General features: G+C 38.0%; 1 protein-coding gene across 14 annotated transcripts in view; it reads left to right on the top strand.

The window, feature by feature from the left end:
• The window catches only part of HDAC9 (histone deacetylase 9), a 490,905-nt gene that overhangs the window by 295,457 nt on the left and 170,478 nt on the right, over window positions 1-24,970 (top strand). For 11 of the 14 annotated variants that reach the window (XM_074863233.1, XM_074863213.1, XM_074863224.1 and 8 more), the window contains one exon: window positions 4,999-5,268. In XM_074863233.1, coding sequence (XP_074719334.1) covers window positions 4,999-5,268 — 270 coding nt within the window. Of the gene's footprint in view, window positions 1-4,998; window positions 7,576-24,970 lie in introns of those variants that run through there. The other 3 variants (XM_074863272.1, XM_074863263.1, XM_074863254.1) reach the window with 1 other exon arrangement.

Here is a 24,970-nt window from a genome sequence, read left to right as displayed (position 1 = left end):
TTCTGGGGAAAAAATAATAATGAATGTGAAGTAACCTGAACTCTGCTTGTCTTAGGGAAGATCGGCTTTACCGTTGTCAGCTTTAATATACTTCTGTCCAAATGACAGCTTATTTCCTCATAAGGCCCTTTGATCACCATTGCAGATCTTCATTCTGCTCAATAAAGGGAGTCCAGAGTCTGAAACCCCCAGTTAAAATTATTGCAATTGGGTACCAAAAGACCGCTACTACAATAAAAACCTTAAAATCTTGATGTTATTTGTGTATCTCTGTATCTAGAAAGCCTTGACCCTGCCACTTGCAGAAAAAAGGGTGACTTTGATGTAACTAATGTAAGTGCAAAGCTCTTACAGAAGTCTTCATTCAAGAAAATCTCAGAAATCATAATGTGAAGAGTACGTGAACAAAGCCCTCTGTCTTTAAAGATTATTTTTTGTCACTTGTGATGAATAAAGTCCTGCCTCTGCTGAAGCTAAACCATCACTGTCTTCACTGGCACCAAGATATTATTTGATCAGTGTGGGAACCCTACATGTGTTCTTAATGTATTTAGAGCAATTTAGCAATTTGTTTTCAGTGGTAAAATCCTCCTCTGCATTGGAGTAGTAAAGCTTAAAATAATGGGGCAGTTGGCAGTAGGCACTAAAGTATGGGAGCAGTATGGATAATGTTAAAGCTTAGATAAAGAGTACCTGAATTTCAGTTTTCATTCCAGGATGTTAATTGGTTTAAAGCATCTTTGAATAGGGAACCAGTGACTGGGCAAGACTGTGAGGTAAAAATATTCATGACAAAAAATATATAGGAAGTGACGATTTGTTAGTGCTTTGGATGGTGATCATAACTGACCAATATCTTTAAAATATCATTAAAAATGAAAAGTAATATGGAAGTTTCTGTTGATTTATTGGTGGAAAAAGCAGGAATATTATTTGCTGTCAATAGGAATATTGAAAAAATACCATTAACCCCAGATTAATCATTCATTTCTCTGAATGATATTTAATGAAATATGGATCAGGTTCAGCTGGAGTAAATGAATCTAGTGTCATTAAACATATTACAACTGAAGTTTTGCTTTCCAGCTTACATCTGACTAGCACCTTCTGAAGGTGAGAGGTAGCACATTTCTTCTTTCAAATATTCCTTATAGCAGGGGATTATTTGAACAAAACTATAGCAACAGTTGACTGAGTTTGGAACTGAAAAATGCCCATCTCCTCCTTTATTGATAACTAATGTTTAAGCCATAATGCAGAGGAATGATTTTGAAAGATAAATACATCCCTTAGAAACATTGTACTACGTAAGTAACAGAGACAACAGTAAGCAGGTGCCGAGTTGTTTCAGTACAGCTAGCAACAAACATAGCTGGTCAAAGTAATCTGATATCCATAGGAGAGAAGGAGAAAAGGTGTGTTCCATAAGTATATACATGAGTTCTTAGAAATGACTGCCATGTATTTAAAACGAACAATTAATTAAGGAAAGAAATGTGTGGTGTGGCTGTTGCAGGATTTTGTGCTTTGTCTGTTTGTAATGACATTTTATTTAAAATATGGTATTTTACAAGACCTTATTATTACAAAGGAGAAACAAAGGCAGGGGCTGTGGCTGAGGGACCTATAAAATGGTCTGTTGCAATGTCCAGATTCTTTATACTTAGTCTTCCATTTTTCTGTACAAGCCAGCAGATTAGATTGTGTTTGATGCCTTTTTGGGTTGGACTCTTGCAGTTCTGCAACGGAGTTGTCGTCTGTAAATGCTTCCTCTCCTGCTGCCACTATTTACTTCGGCTCATGCATATCCCTTACAGTTTAATTTCCTGAGAATAAAAGGAAAAAAATTATAGGTTACATTAGCATGAAACCATTTTTTTTAGTGACTCCTTTTGTTAGAATAGTGATAACAGTAAAGTATACTGGTTAAAGAAGACCAATCCGTACAACTCTAATTTATTAGTGAAATAGACCATGGTTTTATTATTATTTTTAAATGTAGTCTTATTAAAACTCAGATGAAGCAATCATTTTTTCAAAATCAAAAATATGCATTAAAATGAGGAAAAAGTTCTGCATGTACCCACAGATAAATTCAGAAAAAAATGGTAAGTGGGGATTTAAAGTGAAAGATTTAAACATTAAGTGTAAGCAGAAGTATCCAGCTGCACAGTGAAAGGACTTTAGGAGTGTTTCATTCAGGACTCATTTTCTGCTACATAATCCAGCTTTAGATAGAGAGATAAGATAGAAATATTGACTCTAAACTGGTATCTTTGTATGTCTCCAGATACTTAATTTTCCACAGTAATACCAGGAGATATAATATAAAATAAGATGTTTCTGACTTAGGAGAACTGAACAGTCTCCTGGTAATGCTACTAATGTAATTACTGGAATAAGATGGGGCCAAACTGCCTTTAAAAATCACTTTAACAAATATGAAAGCATGGTGGTGATATAAAGCAGTCAGCTGTGGCTTAGCAGACTGAGCAGCAGGAGTTGTTTTCAGGTGTTGAGTGTCCTGTCCCTGTCCCCACACATGCCATCCACTTCTTTTTATCATGCTCCATCATATGAGAGGACATGACTATAGTGCCTCAGGCTTAGTTAAAGGATGTTTTTTAATAAGATTTGCAGTAAAGATGATAATATGAATGCACTTTGTAAAATCTACTGTGTAACTATATAAAGACTTTCATTTCAGAGTTTTAGAATATTTTATTTGTTTAGCTCCTCCTGTTGCCAAAGTCTGGAGCAAATCGCCTTCTGACTTCCATGGCGTGGGAGCAGGCCCCAAAACAGGAACACTGCAAACTGAAGTGCACACAAATATCACTCTAGTCTCCACAGCCTTCTTACATGTGCTTGTATCGCTCCACTGATGGCATGCAAAAAGCATTTGAAGGTGTTTCACGTATAGGTTATATACTGCAGGCCATCATGTATTGCCTCAGAAAGCTCAGCAGCAGATCTGTGCCATACAGCAGCATGAAGAAGAAAGAGCCTGACATAAAAGTGAAAAAGTATAAAATAAAGGAGAGCATTAATGAGCTAAATATGCGTCTTAACTTTGCTGTGGACAAGCACTCATTTTCTCTTGGCTTCCCCTCCAGAATAACCCACCTGATGGCAAGTAACTGGCACATGGAATGGTTTACAGATGGATCAGCATCAGTGACTCTTGTAGCTGTATATGATTATCTGTCACACAGATGTTTCAGCTTGTATTTGCTTGCTAGCAGCCAGCCAAGCAGCCAGCCCTGCCTTTCTTTTCTTGCTTGAGGAGTGGAGAGGGCTCACCCACAGAGGTTTAACTAAGTGGCAGAGAGGAGTGTACCTGAGCTGAATACACGTAGTTAGCTTTAGTGCCTTCTTGGTCAGCGTCATCCCCTGAGAAGCAACTGGAAAAGATTTATGGGTTTGATCTGAGAAATTTTCCAGATGCTTAATAAAAGGAGACACTGCATTAGTTGCAGTAGTAAGGATTCCCCAGCTTAGAGCATGCCACCTGCAGCATGCAAGACACATGTGTTGTGATTTGCCAGTTACTACAGTAATGAAAAGGGATTTTTTGTTTGTTTCTTTTTAGTAAGCCATTAAACTCCCATTACACTCCAAAAATGAAGTTTTGCTGTGACTGAAGCCTGTAGACTCCCACTGTGGAATTTGTTTCTCCACTGATGTGAGGCATATGCATCAGAGCATCAACTGGAACTGCACAAACAGCTCTTTCAACTCTTCTTGTTGACTTTGTGGGAGTTCCTGAATCCAGCTGTAGCTTCTTGGTCATAGTTAACATGACAACCCTGCCCTTCACCAGGGTGGCATTTTTCTATATGCATTAGCAAGCAGAGTGAAACTAGATGGTCCATGGATTGGGACAAAAATAGCTATAGTGAAGCCATCCAGTAACTGGGCATATAGCACTAGCTAAAACTCAGTTCGAAAGACTTGGCAGGTGTTAGGGTAGGCAGCTGGGAAGAGGAAAGTATATAAGAGTAATAGTAAAAGGTGGGGTTTTTTTTCCCTTTTCAGTGTATTTGACCTTGGTGATACAAATCAGTATTTGCTTGAAATCAAGTGAGCCAGTTGAATAAATGATAATTACTCACTTGACCCTGCAGATGCTTACTTACATGTATATTTGTGCCTCTTTCAACAAAGCGGGGATTTTTTTCAGGTTTGGCTTTTTGGATCACATTTGAACTATTTTGGAATATATTTGCTGCATCTTAAGTAGTAAAACATAAACTGTACTTCATTGCAACACACAGGCATCTGGCACCTCAGCAGAGCTTTACAATAGCAGCTAATGGTGTGAAACCAGTGTTGTCTGGGTAACTGTGTTATATCATCACCTCTGAAACAGGGATACCTGTACGTGCATGACAAAAGTTATAGTCTTTCCAGTCACAGACAGACATGTTTGTAGTCTCTTTGTGCCACAGAAGAGGTGACTGACAGCAGGTCTTTGTCACTGCTCCTTTGTCAGCTTTTAGTGCCTTCATAGTAGGTACATAATAGAGAAGCTTGTGTGAATATTCCCTAATATGCTTGTAGTAAAATATTAACTGGATTAATAATTTTCTTACTTCTTAGAGTTCTTTTATTATTTTGTGTTGTGGAAAACAATCTCTAATGTAATTAAATAAATTTCTTCATTTATGTTTGGAGAGTATGAAGGGAGACTAATTTCTCTTGACCACCAGCTGTAACAGTGTAACAGATGTGTATGTAATATTTTCATCATTCTGCCTTATTTTTAGTTTGGTGTTACTGTGTAGCACTCTCTACATACGTGGTATTTTCTACTGCAGGAAAACAAGCCACCTCAGAAACTTTGGTTCTTTTTTCCCTGTATATTAATATTTTAGCAATGAATAGCTACCCGGTTTTGCTGCGGAAGCTTTAATTTTGTCAGTGCAAATCTAGTGCTTCTCGGTGTTTGGCATCAGTGAAAGGAGTCAATAACTGTTCCCCCCCTTCTCTTTCCAGATGCTATCTAAGTCCATTGAGCAGCTCAAGCAGCCTGGCAGTCACCTAGAGGAGGCTGAAGAAGAGCTTCACGGAGATCCCTCCATGCCGGAAGAGCGAGCTCCCACCAGCGGTGCCAGCGTTAGGGCCGAGAGCAGCAGTGCTGGTGCGGATGACAGAATAGGACAGCAGGTGGGGGCTGTGAAAGTCAAAGAGGAGCCACCGGACAGTGATGAGGATGTTCAAACCCAGCAAATGGAATCTGGGGAGCAAGCTGCTTTTATGCAACAGGTAATAGGCAAAGATTTAGCTCCAGGATTTGTAATTAAGGTTATTATCTGAACATCACGTGCATTTTCTAGGCTTTGATAAGCAATTGTGTTTTGATTCACTGATCTAGCAAATCCTGATTTACCATTCAAAGAATCTCACAAAGGCAGAAGTGTTGTATGCACACTTGAAAACATAGTGAAGCTCATCCTTATGGCCACTAATTGAGAAAATACCTGTTGCAGTCAATTACTCTACATACATCTTTGCGTAATAGCTGATAGACTTTGTATTAGCCCAGGATTACATTACACCGCTTAGTTCTAGTGAAAGAGAACCCATATCGCCTAGCTTGTTGAGATCAGCACTTGCTGGAATTAGCTTCCAGACCTGATTGATGAAACATTCTTCTTCTCTGATTTTGAATCCTCTGACTTTTGCTTTCAGCTATCTGTATATACTGTATCATACTGTAGTCTTGAACACTGTTAACGTTAGGGTATTTTTTCCCCAGTAGACAGGTACTGACTGCTATATCAGTGGTCCCAGGCTGGTGTATAAAGTATAATTTAGAGAAGAATACAAGGTGGATGTAAAGAGGCAAGGCACTGTTTAAAAATTGCATTGTTTTCTTTTTTGCACTGCTTAGTTAATTTTTCATTCTGTCTTATTTGATGATACTGTCTGCAGAGACGTCTTTAAATGTAACAGATGCAAGTACTGGTGAGAAGCAAAATGCAGCATTAGGTTCCAATTAGTTATTAGGATATTGCAGGAAAAGCACAGAACTGTTATCGTTACCATCTGATATCCAATCACCTGTTTATTTTTTTAAAATAAAGACTAATCATACGATATCGCATAACTTTTACTGTTAGGTCTCATGGACAAATACTAAAATAACGACTGTGCATAAAATGCCAACTTGGCAAAAGGAAACTTCAGATTGTCGGCGAGTGTTTCACCAGAGCTGAAAAGTGCAGTGCACGCGTGCAGCCAGCGAGCTGGCGTCCTTTTCTGTTGCTGTAAGATCAGGCAGAGCAAGGCTGGATGCAGTGGAAGGCCCTGTTTATTTAAGTCGATACTTTGTCAGGTCCCCGCTGTTCTCCTGCAGAAAAGTGATTTTGGGAGGGGGTGCAGGAAATGCCTTATGGAAACAGGAAGCCCAAGTGATTCATGTGCTGAGGAATGCAGGGCAGGGGGGGGACGGGGCAGCGCTCCCTCTGTTTTTAAAGGCCACTCTATGAATTGATTTATTGTCAAAGAAAATAACAAAGCGAGTAGGGAAATTGTTAAGGAAGCTTTCCAGTGAAACATTTCCTTCATATTCCCTTTTGATATGTTTACCTTGTTTTATAGGTTTACTTTTGTTAAGCTAGTTAAAGATTCATTGTATTAAGATCCCCTTTAATATGGATAATCCCAAACTGACCTGGAATCCTTGTCAGGTTTTTTTTCTATTAAAAATATTTATATTTCTAAAGCTGAGGTATTTTAAGGTGCAGTATCCTGTTTCAAAAGAGATAGCTGTTTTGCCAAATATAGAAATTGTTCTAAAATGTTATTAGCATGTGTTGTTTACATTATGCTCTAATACTATTAAATCTCTTATAAAATGTTGCGACTTCTAAAGATACATTATCCTTTTTCCTAGAAGGTCTCCAAACAAATGACTAACTAGCTGCTGTTAATACGAAAGGCCTCCTTAGATAGGAAAGATTTATTAATTGAGAAAAACACAGGTGATTTTTATGTGTGTTTCATATTTGAACAGAAATCTTGCTCCATCTTGGATGAAAAAAAATACATTCACATTCAAAAAGTGAAGCATAGAAAAATGAAATTACATGTTTTTCCCATTCTGTATAATTTTAATTTTCTTTGAAACCTAACTTCAGCCTCATCAAAAAGGGATAGTGCATCTTTTAAAATACATTTTATTTGGGGAGAAACTTGCAAATGAGAAGACTTTTGTACAATATCACTTCAATGATGTATTCACAAAAGACAGAAGATATTTTTATAATGTCATTCAGGTGAGAAACCCCAATACATTAGTGGACTTTAATTTCACTATCTTCCAAATTTGGATAAAATTAAAATAGAGAAACTACCTGGAACCAGTGAAAAGGAAAACTGGGTTTAAACAACCACATTTCTAATTGATTATTGTCTCTTACATTTTAAATCTACTGTATTTATTATAATTTACACCCTTAGAGGTGATCTCTTGTTTTGTGTTGTAAATATATTCTGTTTGTATGTTCCCTTTTTTTGCCTTCTGATATAAGTCTCTTCCTTTCTCAAATAAAGTTTTTTTTTAAAAGATCCCCTTTCAGATATCTGACTTTGTGTAAATTTGATAACTTAGTTGTGCTTTTGCTTTGTATAATCAAATATGTTCGCTACACATTGTTGAAACAATTCAAGCTTTCAGGAGCAAGGTTTTTATTACACTATTCTTACAATAATTACACAAAGTCTTTTTTTGGTCTCTTGTTTTATCCTACATCAGTCATTATAAGTTTTAGTGAATGTGGAGTAGTATTGATGCATGCTCATTTTCCCATCATGGCATCTGTCTTGAACATGTGATCATGTATTGTACCATACAGGAAAAGTAAAAGTGAATCCCAGTTTCTTGGCTCCTAATTATCCAAAATTCAGATGAACTGAAATGATTTCCATGACATTTCTAAAACCTGCCTAGAACCCCAAAAATGCTGATCTGAAACTGAGCTTTACCGACCTCTTTGATATTCCTTGAGACCTTTGCAAAACTAGAGTCCACCTGTAAATATGTTGGGGAGGAGGGAATCCACGAACTTTGCAGACATTAAAGCAATTGTATGAGACAGTGAAGTCTGACTTTAGAGAAACACCTAAGCACTTCCATGAAGATGTTAAATGCTTTGTGACATTTCCTGAACTTTGCTTCAGATTACAGAGAGAAATAGTTTGTACTGCATAATGATCCCTGTTGATACAGGACATGAATTATTACTACCAAAAGAGTTAATAAAATTGTTTCATTCTAGCTCTTCTAACTGTTCATTTAAATTGCAGAGGCTGTTAACAGCTTTGATTCTGGTATAGTTTTGACTGAAATAAAATGCTTTCAACAGAAGTTTGTAAGAATAAATATTTACGTAAATCAAATTCAATTATTTTCACTGATGTAACAGCAAAGTAATACTTCATCAGTAATACAACCCAGAAAATGAGATAAAAAGTCAAGTTTTAGCTTAGGAAAGCTTAAAACTAGCATTAACAGTATAGCATTATACTGCTTGCCCTATTGTTTGTTATGTATTTAGACTCTCGTGTCTATATGTAAATCATGCTTTCAATGGGGATTTTATTGAGATGCCTTTTGTTTAAATACTCATGTCAGAATTAAAAGAGCAACCATAAATGTATTCAATTTACAGCATTCCTGTTTTGGAGTCTACACCTATTTTTTTTTTCTAAATTATGTTTACCATGCATCAAAGCACCCATAATGAAGAAAATAATCATAATTTAATACACCAGCTTTATCTTTTTCCAGGAATTATGTGCATATATTTTTTTTTTAATAACAGATGTTTATTCTGTCCTGTTGTCCAAAAAATAAAGGCAGTATAACTGCCAGTTTAGAACTAATTACTACTAAATGAGGGAAAATGCTTCATAATATTTAAATACTCAAGACAGACACGCATTACTGGAATGCAGATACTGCAACATTAGCCTTTTTTTCATTTTGTGGCATTAACAAAGTAGGATTAAAAGCTGAACACTTCAGCAAAGCAGGAGCACTCCAGACACTACCACCACTCATCCTTTCTATTCAGCAATTCATTCATGCACTATCTTCATTCCATCTTCATTTTCATCAGGATCACTAAGACACTCCATGTTACTTAAGCCAACTCTACCCTGTTTTTATCTTCACTGGCATTCTGAGGTAAAAATCTATAAACATTAGTCCCAAGCACCAATCTAAAAATGTTTACTTATTTCTCTCCCTTATGAACACTTCACAATTTGCAGCCAAAATTAGCTAAGCCAAGTTAATTTCCTTATTGTATTCTGTCCCACTAGCAGCATGTCCTACTTATCCACTTAAGAAATGTTTGTTTGCTTTTCATTTATTTGTTTAGTTTCTGATTTCCTTACGCAGTTCCCATCATCTGGGTGGTAGTGGGCCTTCTGTACCTCCTTTCTCAGCGGAGGAATATAGCTTAGAACACCATATGTTGAACTGCTGTCCAGGCAAACAGAAGAGCATCCTGGATAAAATTATCTTCTCTGAGCTAGAGCAATAATCCCAGTGATTTTTGTGGAATTTTACCACTCTATTTGGTAGACTTTCTGATTTGCCTTTTTTTTTTTTTTTTTTTCCTAATTCAACCAAATTTGGAATTAGATTTAAAGGCAAAAAATACAATTAGCTCAAACTGCATAGCCAGCAGAAAAGCTGGGTTTCACGGCCATGCTCGCTCACTCACACACACACAGACAGGACTGGGGAGGGGCATCCTTTAGGTGTGTTCTGGTTTCTGGTCCCCGTTTGCTGAGCTCAAGTGTCACACTCCTTTGCTTATTTTGAATTCTGGCCCCATAACTTCTCTGGCTACCTGTGGACACACACAGCTACTGGAGCCTCCCCAAGGGTGATTTCATCAGCAGCTGAGAGTTAAAAGGGTACTAGCTTAGTGACTCGAAATCATTCAGCAATGTCTGATGGGGGCCTTAGTCACTTAGACCAGATACTTATTTGTAAATGATTCAGGGCTTTAATTAGCTAAGTGAGATGTTTTGAATCGGGCTGTAGAGCCTTTGTTGCATTTGTTTTATTTTACTTTCTATAGTTGTCTTGAAATAACTGTATTGACAACAGTACACAGTCAGAAATATAAGGGAGGTTGGCTGGAGGCTACCCTGTTAGAAGTACCCCTCTGCACACTTGGTCCTTCCAAGGTGGTAGCATGTCACAACATTTTTGACCTTGAGAAGTGCTGTGAAGGACAGGATAAATGGAAATGTAAGTTTTGAACAATGTCAGGCTTTCAAATAGAACTTCCATCTCCTGGCCTCCCTTCTAGATGAGGTTGCAACTGCAGTCTTATAGACAGTAGCTCAATTCACTGTTTGGGTTTTTTTTTTTGTAGGCTACTTTAGTTGTCTCCTTTAACTGTGCAACCAGTAAGAGAGGCACTAACCTTGTACCTTTCTGCCCTTCCTCAAGTCTGTGAGTGCACAGTCCCAGTACAACCTCTACATAGCACTATGATTTCTGGGATCAGACTTGAGCCATAGACTGTCTGAATGGAGTGAGGGGGCAGAGGGCTGTGCAGTTGGATTTGTTTTGTGAAAATTTTTCATTCATCTATATGAGGGGAAGCCTCATCTAAATATTTAGCTGGACTTCTGTCATCTTTACTGTTAAGGTCCTGTCCATCTCTATCAAGTTTCTAACTGTGGTCTTTAAAAATTATGCTACAAGAAGAAGAATTCTTTTTTTTTTTTTTAATGCCAATTCTATGTGAATAATGCATAGTAATGAGAATAATTGCAAGTAATTATTATTTCCCAGTTGAAAATGATCCATTTTTTCAGAAAGTATCAAATCTACTTTCTTAATGATCACTGAGTAGTTTATTATTTTTGTTTGTGTCTCCTATTGTAAACTTTCAGTTACAGAAGGCAATAAGCCATTTTATCACATAATTAAATCAAGAACTGATCGACCATGTGTCACTACAACAGAAAAAAAATTACTTCATTTCACTGGTACCTGCACAGAATAATGTTGATACTGCTTTTATTTTTTGATCCAAGACTTTTTATGATTCTTTTCCTCCTTCAGATACTTAAAATAAACACCTTGATACTTTTGTTACTGCTCCCTTTTGTCAGAGAAAGCGGCATGTAAAGGAGACCGCTGGGACAACACTAGGCAAAATTACTTAATCAGGGGTACATAACTAGCATGAATCAAAAGTCTGTAAGTCCAGATCCCAGTAATTATCACTTCACATTTTGACAGTCAGATGATACTTTCATACCGTTGGGCAATTTATCATTTCCTGTATCAGACAGCACGGGGTTTTATTATTATTGTCATTGAAGAGGATTATGTGTTCTTGGAAAGCTGCTTCTTTAAACGCTTCATTTTTTGAAGAATTCTGTTGTGACCTCTAAATGTCTCTCTTTCTCTCTGTCAGATGTATGCACACACACACGTTTAAATTTTCTTCCTTCTCTTAAAATATGAGAGTGAATAAATGCATGCCTTGGTATACTGCTGGCTAAATCTTCATAAAGCTCTGTTGTTTAATGTCCTGGAAGAGCAGCTTGGCCTGAATGCCCTTGAGACATAGGTGCTCTAATGCAGAAAGCAGTGCATAATCTGTCTCCTCTCATGTTCTGGCCTGTGACCTTTGGATCCCCAGGAGACCAAGGAGGTCTTTCTGTTCATACTGCCTGTATTTCCTCAACAATGGGTCTTGTGAAAATTACAGCTATGAGAATGCAGCAACACAGCGATGGCAAGGGCTTAAGAAGGCTTTGCTCAGGTTCTCTGTAAAGCAGCTAGTGAAGCATGGAGGCTTCAGTCTCCAACCCTTTCCTTAGGCTTTTCCTTTTGCTCCCATCAAGAAGGGCACCGTGATAGTTTCTAGGTGGCAACTTGCAAATTTTTAAAGCAGATCTCTGTTATTCAACAGACCCAGAAGGAGCACAGGGCAGAAGTGTTGTCGGGAAATGATCTCCCCCTGTGCACAGAGGGATAGCTACTGAGACAATCTGCTTCTAAGGCTTGCTCTCCTAGATCTTCCTCACTGAAAATACAAGCTGAAGAGTACTACACATCAGAGAGCATGGCTCCATCACTCGGCTACCTGGCTGCACACAGGGACAGATGGTGATCAGATTTCCTGTATTTCTTGCCCATTTTGATCCATTTTGATAACTTGTCTTACGGCATCAAAGGCTCTCAAGCCCAACAGCACATCCCTTGACATCTTCCTTTCTTTTTTGTTCTCACTATTTATGTAAATTTGTACAGGTCTTTTGTCATAGTTTTCCATTAGTTTCTACACAGATTTCAGTTTTCTGAAGCTACTAACTTTATACAGAGAGCTTCAAAGCTCCTCTGTTAGTGTTTCAGACAGAAAAATAAAAATGGCAGTGCTGAATACGGGTGCCATCACAACAGGCTCAGCCCAGGGACACCTGACTTCAATAGCTCTGATTTGGCCATTCCTGCAGGTAATTAGGTCTCACTAAGGATGCTAATAGTTTCAGTTAAAATACATGCAGCATTACCCTTTGTGCTGTGTGGGCAAGTTTTTTCATAAGAATCTCCATCCCTCCTCAGGCAGGCTCTGAGAACAGAAACACAGGTAGCACAGGATCAGCAATAAAAAAGGAACAGGAACAAGATTCATTCCCACAGAAAGAGACTGAGAATGAGCATGGGGGCTGTTACTTATCTGTGTGGATGGATAATGCACTAACTGAGTAGGACGCTCATTTTCCCAAGTCAATTGACTGTGTTCATGTTAGGTACTATTATATGTCACTATTATAGTAGCTTGGACCCTCCTGTAAAAGAAGTAATCCTTTCTTTCGTCTCTCTGGCCCTTTCCCTCCAGCTTTTAATGAAAGAAAAAGACTCAAAGCACATTAACTCAGTTTCATTTTCAAGTTCTGCTTTCATGCAAGAATGTAATTTGCTAAGAAGCTACATCAGGGATGAGCTGACCAGGGGGAGTTTTGCAGTTGGCACACTGAGGCTGATGCTCATTCCCAGCTCCACCTGGTTCCAGCTCTGTGAGCGATCCAGTAGCTGCACTCTCAAGCCTTGCACTGTTTCATTCGCAAGTGGTTCCCACAGCCATTGATGACCAAGATGCTTTCAGGCTGTGAAATTTCTTGGCATAAAACACATTCAGTCAGAGAAGAGGCAGCGGGTTCAGTCTGGTGGGATGCCAGACCAACAGGAGCACAGTGTTTGGGAAGATGCTGTCATAAAGGTGAGCTGCAGGTGGTCACCACAGAGAGACAGCTTCATAAGTTTCCTTCACAGATTTGGTTTTCAGTACCCAGTCCTAGAGGCCATGACAAAGTGGATCATTTAAGCCTGAAAGGATACTGTGAACTTAGCTGGTCAATGATAGAAAAAGTCAGTGTTTGGTTCTCTTTCTTTAGCCATGGCCACCTGCACATCGAGCGTCATTGCAAAAGGATGAATGTTAAGTTATAGACAGATAACTCAAAGTGGGTTAGGTACAGTAGAGAAGAAAAAGTTTTGAAGGCTCTTTACATCTTCCTACCAGGATGAGCTCTACGGTGTCTACATGCTCTTCTGCATGATTAGTTCAGCTAGTAATTAAGGAAATCACAAGACGGGGCAATTAATGCTTGATGCATAGCAAGTTATTATTTATGTAGTGCTGCTATTTCCCATTTTTTCATTCTTCTGCTTTAATATGGATGCTAAGTATTGAAAAAAAAAAAGTAATTTTCAAGTGAGGGGTTTAGAAGTGGAGGAGGTTGGAAAGGAGGGACACAATCCCACTGACATTGGTTGCATTCAACCTGCAGAATCCTGTAATTTATGTCAAGAAGAACCAATACATATTTTGCTCTTCTGTGTTACAAAGTTCATCCATTTTGTGAAGAGCTTGGGCCTAACAAAACAAGGAGATTCAAGCCCTGCAGCTGACTACACAGCTCAGATATTCTATGCAAAATGAGAAGCTGGAAAATACTGTCTCACAACTTGACCCTTACCAAAAACCAGACCCACTCCTCAGCTATTGCCTTCTCCACAGATTACTGTTACAGTGCTGTTGCACCAGCAATGAACAACTACCAGTCACTACTGCCACTGTACTCAATCCCTGTGTTGTATAGCTTCTGAGAAGTGCTGTGCTGGAGGAGGTCCTCAGAGCTTATAGCAGGTCTTTGGAACAAACAATAGGAACCAGGACAGGAAAAACAAAACTGTCCAAGTCCTTTGGTCTGAGTAATTCACCAAGAGCATCACTGAGGGCAAAACTGAATTACTTTCTTTAACACTGGCAGAAGCCACTGGACTGAATTTCACATTATTTCATAGGTCTAAGTACATGACAGCATTATAAGAGCAAAGACATGCTACCAAGTTCTCTCTATAGGCTAAATCTCCTCTGTGCCACTGAAGCAGCTGTGGTGGTTCACAGGGATGGAGGCTCCTCACAGCACATAGCTTGTGTCCCTAAAATAGGTAATGCTGGAGAAGCACCAAAAGGTGAAAGATCTGCTTTCCAGGAACATTTTTTTCAAAATCAGAACAATTATACTGAAAGCTACCACAGTGTTATTACTCATCACCAGAAACTTCCCTAGCCCTTTCTCCCTCCTGTGGGCATCCTGCAGGTGTCCCCTGGTGTACCAGCCCCTCAGCCAAGCTCTCCAGATCTGCCTTATTTCTGATGGTCAGAAGGCATAAGAGATCCTCTTGGGAAGGGCCACGAGTCTTTAGTTACCACTGCTTCACACATGCACTTGGCCACCCCATGGCGGGGTTGGCTCCTGGCAGGGAAGGGACAGTGACTGGAGGCCAAGGCCAGCCGGGGAGCAGGAGGAGCGGATGGAGAGGTGTCTTCCTCCCTTTGGCACTGCTGTGGAATATAACATAAAGTTTCTTACAGGACACCTTGTAGCTAGGCTTGAGAGCCCTCCTTAACTTCAGAGCAGCTCCATCCCCTCCTGCGGATGACAACATTACTTCAGCAAGAGTCTCCAGATGCAAAGAACTTTGCTGCAAAAAACTTTCTCTATTGTCTTTGTTCTCAGAAGACAAGATGGTAATGAGGGATTAACTGCTTTGCCTTTTAACTGATCGTTTTAACCCATTTCATAGAAAGCTCAGGCTAAATAATTTAAGTTGAAATGCTGTAATCCTTTCAGGGAATAGAAGAGTTCAGAGAGTTAATGTTGTTAAAAAAAAAAAAAAAAAAAAAGCAGCTCTGCCAGCTACTGCCAACATGAGTCATTGGTTTTCACTTTCGTGTCATTGTTGTCTCCTTTAATTATTTTAGATTCACTGTTAAACAAAAGTTTTCCTGATCAAATAGTGGATATTAGTTAGTAAAGAAAGCATTCAAAAGAGTAGAGTAAAAAAGTGGCAATTCCTAATTCTCATGCTGACTACATCTTGAATCTCACTTCAATAACCTGAGAAATACTATAACTGCTAAAGATTGAGCCAAGAGTATCAATGTTCTATCATCTTTGTTACACTACCTTTTAAAGATAAATTGACATTTATTTTTCCAGCTGGAAGCCTGTACCTTGATTTTATTGAATTGAATCAGTTATTAAACTTAATATTGTAGTTCAGTGCTGGACCTGAAATTGGAAGCACTGTTGTTTCTTATCTGAGCATTCTGGGTCAAGGAGACAGATAAAGAGAAAATGGAATGTCCAAAATGCTTATGAAATTATCCAGTATATATTTCACCAGAAAACAGTGAGATACATTTTTAACTTACTTTCATAGACAGTTTTTCATGTGCTGAGATGGTTTTCCCAAAATTTTTAATTCTCTTTACCTTAAGAGCATTTTGTAGTCTTCAGAATTTATCATTTATAGAAAATGTTCCTGCATGTCATAATATACCTCAAGGACTGGACATTTATAAATCAGTGACCTCACTGATTAATAGCTCCTTCTAAAGTGATTTGCAGCCGTTTCCCTATTGTGCAAAAACAGAACAAACCAGAAATACCAGTGATTTAATTTGGCATCATCAACCACTGAAAGATGAGTCAGGAATAGATTAGCAAGCATTCTAGTTGATCTTAATACTGCAGTGACAAGTAAATTCAAGGATGACAGATGATCCCACTGACTAGCAATTCTTCTGACTGTATTACGACATGGATAAATGTGCTGTCTTTTCTAACTGGCCATGAAAACAGAAATTTGAATTCATATTCCTGAGGAATACAAAACTGAAACAAAAATTCCTTTTTAATACATGTTTGTAGGGCCCAGCTATTGTAAAAGACCGACAGAAATATGTTAGGATCTCAGTTTGTAAGATACCCAAGATGTTTCTCTTAACGTTACTGGGAGGATTTTATTTTTTACCTCTGAATCAGAGCATCAGCACTACCCTCCAGTGTACCTTTAAAAATAAATAAATAAGTAATGAACTTGTTTGGCATTTCAGGCCAATGACCAAAGCCAGGGAGCCTGGTGAGTATGCAACTATATTCCCTTTAACTTTATTTTTGTGGGCATCGTGCATTTTTAAAATGGTTATACATTTCACTGAACCAATGTAATATAAAAGATTTACTGTTACAGTTTGTGTGTGGCCAGGCAATGGCATATGGAAAACATGTTTCCTGCTATTTAATTTAATTACTCTAATCACGTGCCAGCCCCGGGCATGTCATTCTGGACCTCTGAGGCTCTTTGTCTGTCAAAGAGATGGACAATATCTTGGCTTTGTTTAGTTGCTCTGCAGGCTGCAGATAAAACCACTGAAATACTGACTGTTTGTTTAACCAAAACTTTGCATTTTAACCATTTGGCTTTGATTTTTTGTTTTACAAGAAAAGATGACATTTTGGCCTTGGTGAGCTGAAAAGGAAATATTAGGGATATGAAGAAGAACTGTCACTTTTGGGGCTTCATAGATGAAAAAGAATACTCTAGCCTTCTGGTCAGAAATCGGCTTTGTTAGCAGAAACTTAAGACATGCATCATTGTTATTTCAGAGTTGCCTGTTAGCAAGGGCAGCTGGAAGAGCCCTGTTTATAACTGCTCCGTTCTAATATGGTTAGCCCTTCGTTCAACAGTTTCAGTAGATTTTTGTTTCTTTCATTTTAATAAATGAAATTGTAATGGGTGAAACAAATTAAGATTCCATAGCAAATAATCATACCAGTAATGTTGCATCTAGGTATGTTAGTTTTATGTTAACATTCTACAGCTATTTTTATATAAAAAATATCTACAAATTGCATCTTCAAGTCTTTTGACAAAAATTTAAGAGCAGACAGATTACAGTACTCCATTCATATCACAAACCCCAACTCTACAGAGAAATTAATCACATACTTAGCTTTAAGTATGTGCTTAACACCACCACTTCCTTCACTTGTAAGCAAGGGCTCAAGTCCATGTTTTCCTGCATCCAGAAGTGATACTAAAGCGTACTTTAGACTATATGAGGATATAATTTCTAACAATCACGTTGTCAGAAGAGGAAAGAATAAGAACCAGCTTTTAATAAAATTAGTTCCATCTTATAAGGAATTACTACACATAGAAAGACTTGTCTATTCTTACGTTTTTGGAAACCTAATGAGCTTCAGTTACTCTAAGTTTCAACAGTAAATTAATCTACCTCTTTATTCAGTAGTGTGCCAGTATCCTGCCAGAGTAGTTTTCAAACTATATTGTATGAAAGAGGGTGGGCAGAAGGTCTATGAATATGCTCTCAAGAAGTCTGCATCATCAGAGGGAATCATTGGATGGGATGGGATGCAAAAAGGAGTCTCCATCTGAGCAGACCTTACATATTTCTGATATTTCAGTGTATGGTTCTCCAACTGGCTTTTCTTTCCCCCCTGTTTTCTAGCTGAATCAACAGACCCAATAAATAAAAATTATTTCTTCTAAATTGCACAGTACAGCAATGATAGAATTAAAAATTGTGTTACTGTATATTGAGTTACAGCTCCCGTCCTACTTAGCTTTGAGCTAACCACTAGATGACACTACTTCCCACTTACTTAACAGGTGTGGGCATATGTTCCCATCTTCCTATATACCAGTTCATATATTTGCATGCCTCTTGACCAAAGAACTTCAAAATGAACATTATACAGGAATTATCTTCACCACTATACATTTTGATGAATTTTGTGTATATACACACAGGTATTTAGGTGTGTGCATGAAGGTGTACACAAGCATTACAAGCAGTGGGCATGTGTCTTTGCATGATTTATAGAAAACATGTATTATAACTCATTATGTGAGTCTTTAGGGTGTTGTAACTTAGCAAGTGTCAATGACAGCTCTACTTTAAAGAAACCAAGAAAAACTTAATAGGCTGGAGTTTGTGGAGAACATTCCCCTTGTCCCCTACCCCTACCCCTCGCCTAAAAAGGGATACTATATTGGCTTCTGTAGTGTGATTCTGGAAAGACTGGGCATAGGGAAAAAAATATCATGCTGAAGAGTCAGGCAAGAGCAGGCTGCACTGTTCAAATCCAAAAATGACAAACTGTGAGAAGGAGAAGGACACAGAAGGACCGTCATGCATATCCATAAGGAGGCTGCTGCTGTGGTTTTTAAATTAGGAAGAATGACCTTTCCAGAAGGATGTGTGGAAATAATCCCACATTTCTAAAAATCTGATTTTCAGAAATCCAGAAGTTCCAGATTACTTGAAAAACAGCTCCTCCGAAGTTACATTTATGCTACTAAATTGCATGCAGAAGGGCATGAGGATATGGAAGTGGAGTAACAGCACCTTCTGATACACTTTTATTTTGTCTATGTCAACAAGCATCTTGCTTTGCTAAGATTCATCGCAATGATTTATAACACATTTGCTCTACATGTGCTATAAGTGTAATACATACATCGTGAGATAGATTTAATTTAAAGCGTATTTTAAATGGCCATACTAAAACATGTCTTTAAAATCTGCCTGTCATCTACTAGTTTGACAATGTACTACCCATAGTTGAAGCAAAAATAAGAATTACTTTTTGGTTTAGTAATCTAAATTTGAAATATTAAAAATCTTCACTTTGCACCTATTTTAATCCCGATCCCCCATGACTGTGGCAGTATGGGTTGGGTACATCCTTATCCCCTATCACATTAGCCAAGTACTTCTGTACTCCCGTTGAAGGGAACCTGCAAGCAGGGAGGGTGAGCCTCCTTGCCTTGAAAGGATACTCTGCTCTGTCTGCATTTCACATTCTATTGCAACCCATTATTTTATCATTATTTCTTCTGATTTAATGCAAAGAGCTGCTACTAAAGTGTAGTAAAACTTTACAGCCATGTAATATGAAGTCCATGGAGTGTTTATCTAGCACTATATTAGTGAGCACAATATTTCTGCTAATAAGCTATTTTTGTTATTTCAAGTTTATCATAAGAGATACAAGCTCAGTTGCTGATTTGTAGGACTTCAAGAAATTACACTGCCTTAACAGTGTCGGGTTTGCTGTATCTATGCAAAAGTTCAGTTAAAAATGTTTCCTGTAGTTCTGTTGGATGTTTATGAATTGTATTTACAGATAAAACCTATCCTATTCACAACTAAATTCTTCCAGCTTACAACAGTGTCTATAGTCTATAGTCCCTGTAAAAGACCAATGATATACCATAGACACGGCACCATATTTGCAAAATTATGTTTTTAAGTCATTTTTCAACAAAAAGGGATATGTTTATCTTTTTGCAACCAACAACTTAACTAGATCCATGCAAGAACTGAGATTTTCTCAGCAGTTTAAGGGTGCCCAAGTCCTCAGGAACAATGGCTGGAATCAAGGCTACCTATATTGCAACCATAAGCAATGTAATCAAAATCAAAGATATAGTTTTATCCTGTGCATGTATTATTTGGATAGGTTAATTTATTGGGGATTATAGATCTGAGGAGAAAATACATATAATTTTAAACATAAAATAAGTGAAAGGCTGAGAAGTAACATTTTACCAGGCATTTTGATTGTTTATTGAAATGCTGTCTTGTATTTAATCTAAACAAGTGTAATTACTTTTTCAGACTTTGATTTCCTCTGCAAATCTTGTGCTAAAATGACATTTACGTGAATTGCTTCTTTTTCACCGATTTCCTACAGTTTCTTAAATTTGTCAGTGAACATGCTTGATCCTCCCTCCAAAGACTCCTCAGGAAGGGAAAAAGCTCTCCACTCTATTTGTGGCTAAGCATGAACTCCAGGAAGGTTAGCTAGAGTATACAAAAGCAGGCAAGACAAGAAAGCATCTTATCTTCAGACCTGAATCTGGGACTTTCTGCAGTAAAAATACTCTGTTCGTGCATACACTACCTGTGTAGGGACAAGTTCCCTGCTCAGTCTGGTTGTAAAAGCACACAGTGTGAGCTTTTGCATTGCTTTTGAAGCAGGAGAGAAAAAAAAAAAAAGTTTTAAGTCACTTCTCATCTCTCCTTCTCATGAAAGGACTTCAAGTAGTAGTGACCCAAGAAATTCAGTCCTTTGGGGCTAGCCTCTTCCCTTTCTCAGGGCTGGGAGCCTTAGGAAGAAAGCAGCTTGGTTATACCTGCTACACTTGTGGAAAAGAAATTATGACTTAATGATGTTTCACTCCTGCCCTGTAGCAAAGGACTTCTTGTTAACTGGATCTGAGATGGCAGCAGGAAAAAAAAATCTTCCCCCAAGTAACTTGAAAGGTAGCAAAACTACCTCAAAGTACAAAGAAGTGTGTGAGCAATCAAATGGATGTGAACCAAATTCAGAAAGTGGAAAGTAACCTATGCAGCTTTGCACAGCTCTGGTAATGAAGTATTTATGAGTGAATACTTCAAAGTCGTCCCTCCTCTCTCACTTCCATGTATTACTGAAGCAGTCAGAGCAAGCAAGCATTTTGGAGCAGTGCAAATGGTGACTGAGGTAACAAACAGCCAAATTCAGCCTTCAGGGTGAAGCTGCACTCACGTCTGCTGGGGACACACAAGTGCCTTTTGACAGCTGCTGTGAAAGCTCTGTCCATATAATCCAGTCACTGCATTTGGATTATCATTTTAACTGCCTTGCTGAAAGTTTTGCTTCTGTACTGAACTGGGATTTGGATTAGAATAATCTACCATGTTACAGACTATATCAAACTCTCAATTCCAACACATAGTATGGGGCAATGCAGTTCAAAACATGTTTTAAGCTGAGCCTATACCAGTAGAATAGAAGAAAATTTTATTTTCAATAAAGAGAAAAAAAATTACCCTTCCATGCATAGCTCTTCAGGCAGTTTATAGTGAGGAGATGTTATGAGAAGTTATTACTTCCCCACACCTTCAATGGCATCAAGAATTCCTTTTAAACTAAGCTGAAGACAAAACCATTCAGGGTTAAACAAGTCCTATGACAATTCAGTGAGATTTTGATCTCGATAGATATGAATTTGGTCTGTCATTTTCAAATCTACCTTTTACCTAAGGCAGCAATGTTGAGATTCTTCCTTACATAGAATCATGTGTGGTGAAGCTTCCTGTAATGATAAGATATGTTTCTTAGCTCACAAGGAATGCAAGAGACCTCACAGGCAAAAAAAAAAACAAAACACAAACCCACACCAATAAACTCAAAACCAACCCAACAAGCAAAGAAAACAAAAAAAGAAAAAACACAAGAGACAGAAAAAACAGAAAAAAGCATCAGCAGATACAAAAAAGAAATGGCTTCAAGCTTGCTAGAGGGAAGCTCTTGAATTCTGAAAAATAAAAGATGGAGCTATATGAAAGTATCTGTCAAATGTGTTACACCTACAGCACAATCCCTTTCTAGCAGCTGATCATTTTACTAAAATCATTGTAATAGCTAGTTTTACGCACTTGAGGTAGTGAGTAGTGTCCAAGGCAAAAGATTTATAGTTTGCTCCGGGTATAATGGTATGAGAGGAACTGGCTGCCAAAAGGGACTGTGATTTGAAGAGGGCGCCTTTGGTTTGGTAGGTGGTGTATTTGTTCTGTGGCTGGAGTTCACTAGAAGAAGTTGTTTGATGCACTGGCCAATGATAACTACCTTGGGAGATGGAGAAACCCAAATCCTGCAAATTTCAAGGAGAGAGCAGAATGAAATACTTGAGTATGTGGAAAAAAAGAAGATGACAAACTCCATGCCAACATGAAGTAGATCAATTCATGGGGCACTTTGTGGTTTATCACTTAAAAAAAAAAAAAAAAAAAAAAAAAAAAAGATTTATTGACCCCCAAATCATGGTAATTTTTAGTATTAAATGGACCTCTTTTGAAGACTAAGCTGCTTGAGAAGAGGAGACAGTAGTTTTGGAACAGAGCCCTCAGCCTTAGAAATAACACTGCTGGTTTGGCTCTGCTTCCAATATTGTTGCCTAGTTTTAAAGCTTTTCAGCAGGACTTCACTCCAGTCTGGTGACCAGCATGAATCACTGTGGAGTAGATTAACACAGTGTTTTCCCAAGTGTCTAATCTCGTTTTAGGATCAGAATGCAAACAGCAGCAAAGCATCCTTAAGACCCAAGGAGTCCTAGGAGCAAGCCTGCAATTCAGTCCAGTCAGCATTCATGTTACCTCAGGCTCCACCGCATCACTTGGAGCACCCAGAATTCTTCAACAGTTCTGAAACTTCTGCTCTGACCTAAAGCTCTACCTTTGCACGCTGAGTGCAGCTCTTGGCTTGCCTTTGAGAATGGTGTTATATATATAACATCTTATCCTCTAAATCCTGCCTGCTGAGTGGATTCTTCCTTTCAAGCTCGCTTTTTATTGCTAGAGGGAAGTTTTTGGAGGAGCTGTGTCTGCATTCATTCTCTTTTGCTTGATGTTTTTTCTGCTATTTTAACACTCCTGAAATCAGGGAAGAGCTTTGCACTTTTGAACCAGCTTCAGTCCTTCCAAGAGGCAATGGCTGAGAGACACCGATTGAAAGTTTGCTAAACTCTTTGCATACCTCTACAAGGAGACTGAGCTAGTCAAATACAGATTAAGGGCCTTTTCAAGTTGTTAAGCAGAAAATTTCTTTATTTTTAGTGGATTTGGCACTTTGACATCAAGAGATTGATCAATATAATTAAAAAATAAAATCTGTGGCCCATGTATGAGGATTAAGAGATATAAAAAGAATCATGAAATGTAGCAATAAGTGATTCCGAGTCACTGATGTCAAAGGGAATCTGCACAAGGGACAATGGTAAAAGATGTGACAGGGAACAATAAAGCACGTGTAGAAATGAAGAAGGACAAGTTAGGTATCAGGCATGCTTCAACCCAGTTTGGGTCATTGACCACTACAACTTACAGGAACTTCTGTGAAGTCATTTTAAGTAAAACCAATAAAGTGCTTAGGCACCTATTTTGAAGATGCCTACTTGCCTGTAAGTATGTGGATGACTTCCTCAAAGGTCCATGCAAGTAATGCAAATGTGTTCTCTGCTATCTAATGCAAACATTTGTGTATTTACTTATAGATGCAAAAACAACAACACAAAGAGCTCATCTGTGAGAGAAGCCTATATAACTAATGGTGGAGACAGCAGGCCCATAGACAGGCCCCTCAGGAGGTAGGATATGTGTCACAATCTCAAAGTCACTTTACAGACTCTCAGGAGTATTATATACTTTTCTGTGTATTAAAGGATGATAGGTTTGTTTAAAAAAAAAACAACAAACCAACACTAAAATTTGTATGCAAAATTCCTAGCTTTCTGTAATAAAAGTTTGAAGGTTCCTTAAAAATATCATATGAAAAATTACCAACAATATTTTGAATATATTATGAATTAAAATGTGCACACATTTTTGCATGTCACTCCACTGCCTTTTCTCATATTACAGTTAGGTCAGAACTAAAAAAAAATACAGGGACTGTAGTAAGTACCATAATATAAAATTATATGTTGATTTTTCCATGGGCTATTAATATCTTGTTACTGTGAGACTGTACTAGTTGGTGGTTTCTGGCTTAGTGGTGTTTGGCTTGTAGGTAAAGGAAAAAAGAATAAAAAAATAGAACAAGACCACCTCTGACATAAATACTGACCTCCAACTGCTATTTTATGTAACTTATTTTTGGTTATTTCCATATTTTTACCTTTAATAGAAATTAAATAACATTAAATCTTCTTAGCCTGTATATATTTTTGTGAATGCTCAAAAAATATGTGCAGAAATACTTTTATCTTGCTTACAAGTTTCACCAGTATCAAGATCAAGACTCTTAACTTCTGGATCCTGGGTGGAATTCCAAGGGACATTCCAGTGGGTAATAGAGTAGAAGATGTAAAATTGCCAGTAAGGGGGAGAGAAGAATTTTCTCTTGCAGTCACAGGAGAGGGTGGGAAAAGCAGTGTAGGAGTGGTGTCTAGTATGTTGTCCTAGGGCAATGCCTTTTAGACACTGCTAAACACACCGAGACATAATCCAATCTGCTTCTCTTCTCCTCCTCTTTCAAAAATAATTGTATTCCTAAATATCTAACAACAAAATGTTGAAGAAGTTCCATTTTTATCTCTAAGACAAACTTGAGGTTCCCTTTGCTTGTGAAATGAGTCAGAATTAGGAGACTGAAAAATGTTACCATGTAGCTTGTAAAGGTTAGTGGTATTTAGTTATTGATATAAAAACCTCGGTGAGGGACTTCGTTTGTAGGGGGTTGCTAATGGAATACAGAGCCTTTCGCCTTTGGGTCACTGGATCATATCTGTCTCTTGTGGATAGTGACCAAAGTTTGCTACAATTTAAGTTTGCAGTGCCCTATATAAATTAAATATGTAGAAATTAGAGATGGAAAAGACCTGTTACAGCTTGCAGCCTATCCCCCTACCAGTACAGAATTGTTCTCTCTAGTGTATTTCCCAATTACAGGTTTCCAGTTCCTAGCAGGTCCTGTCCACCCTGCAGAGCAAAGCAGCTGGTATTAATTGATATCTGAGTTTAACTGGGTCCTGGTGAATTCCCTGTGCTGG

This window comes from Strix uralensis, chromosome 1 (assembly GCF_047716275.1).
Source record: "Strix uralensis isolate ZFMK-TIS-50842 chromosome 1, bStrUra1, whole genome shotgun sequence".
NCBI classification, from domain to species: Eukaryota; Metazoa; Chordata; class Aves; order Strigiformes; family Strigidae; genus Strix; species Strix uralensis.
The sequence above is the reverse complement of the archived record's forward strand: the minus strand, read 5'-3'. Positions and strand labels throughout refer to the sequence as shown.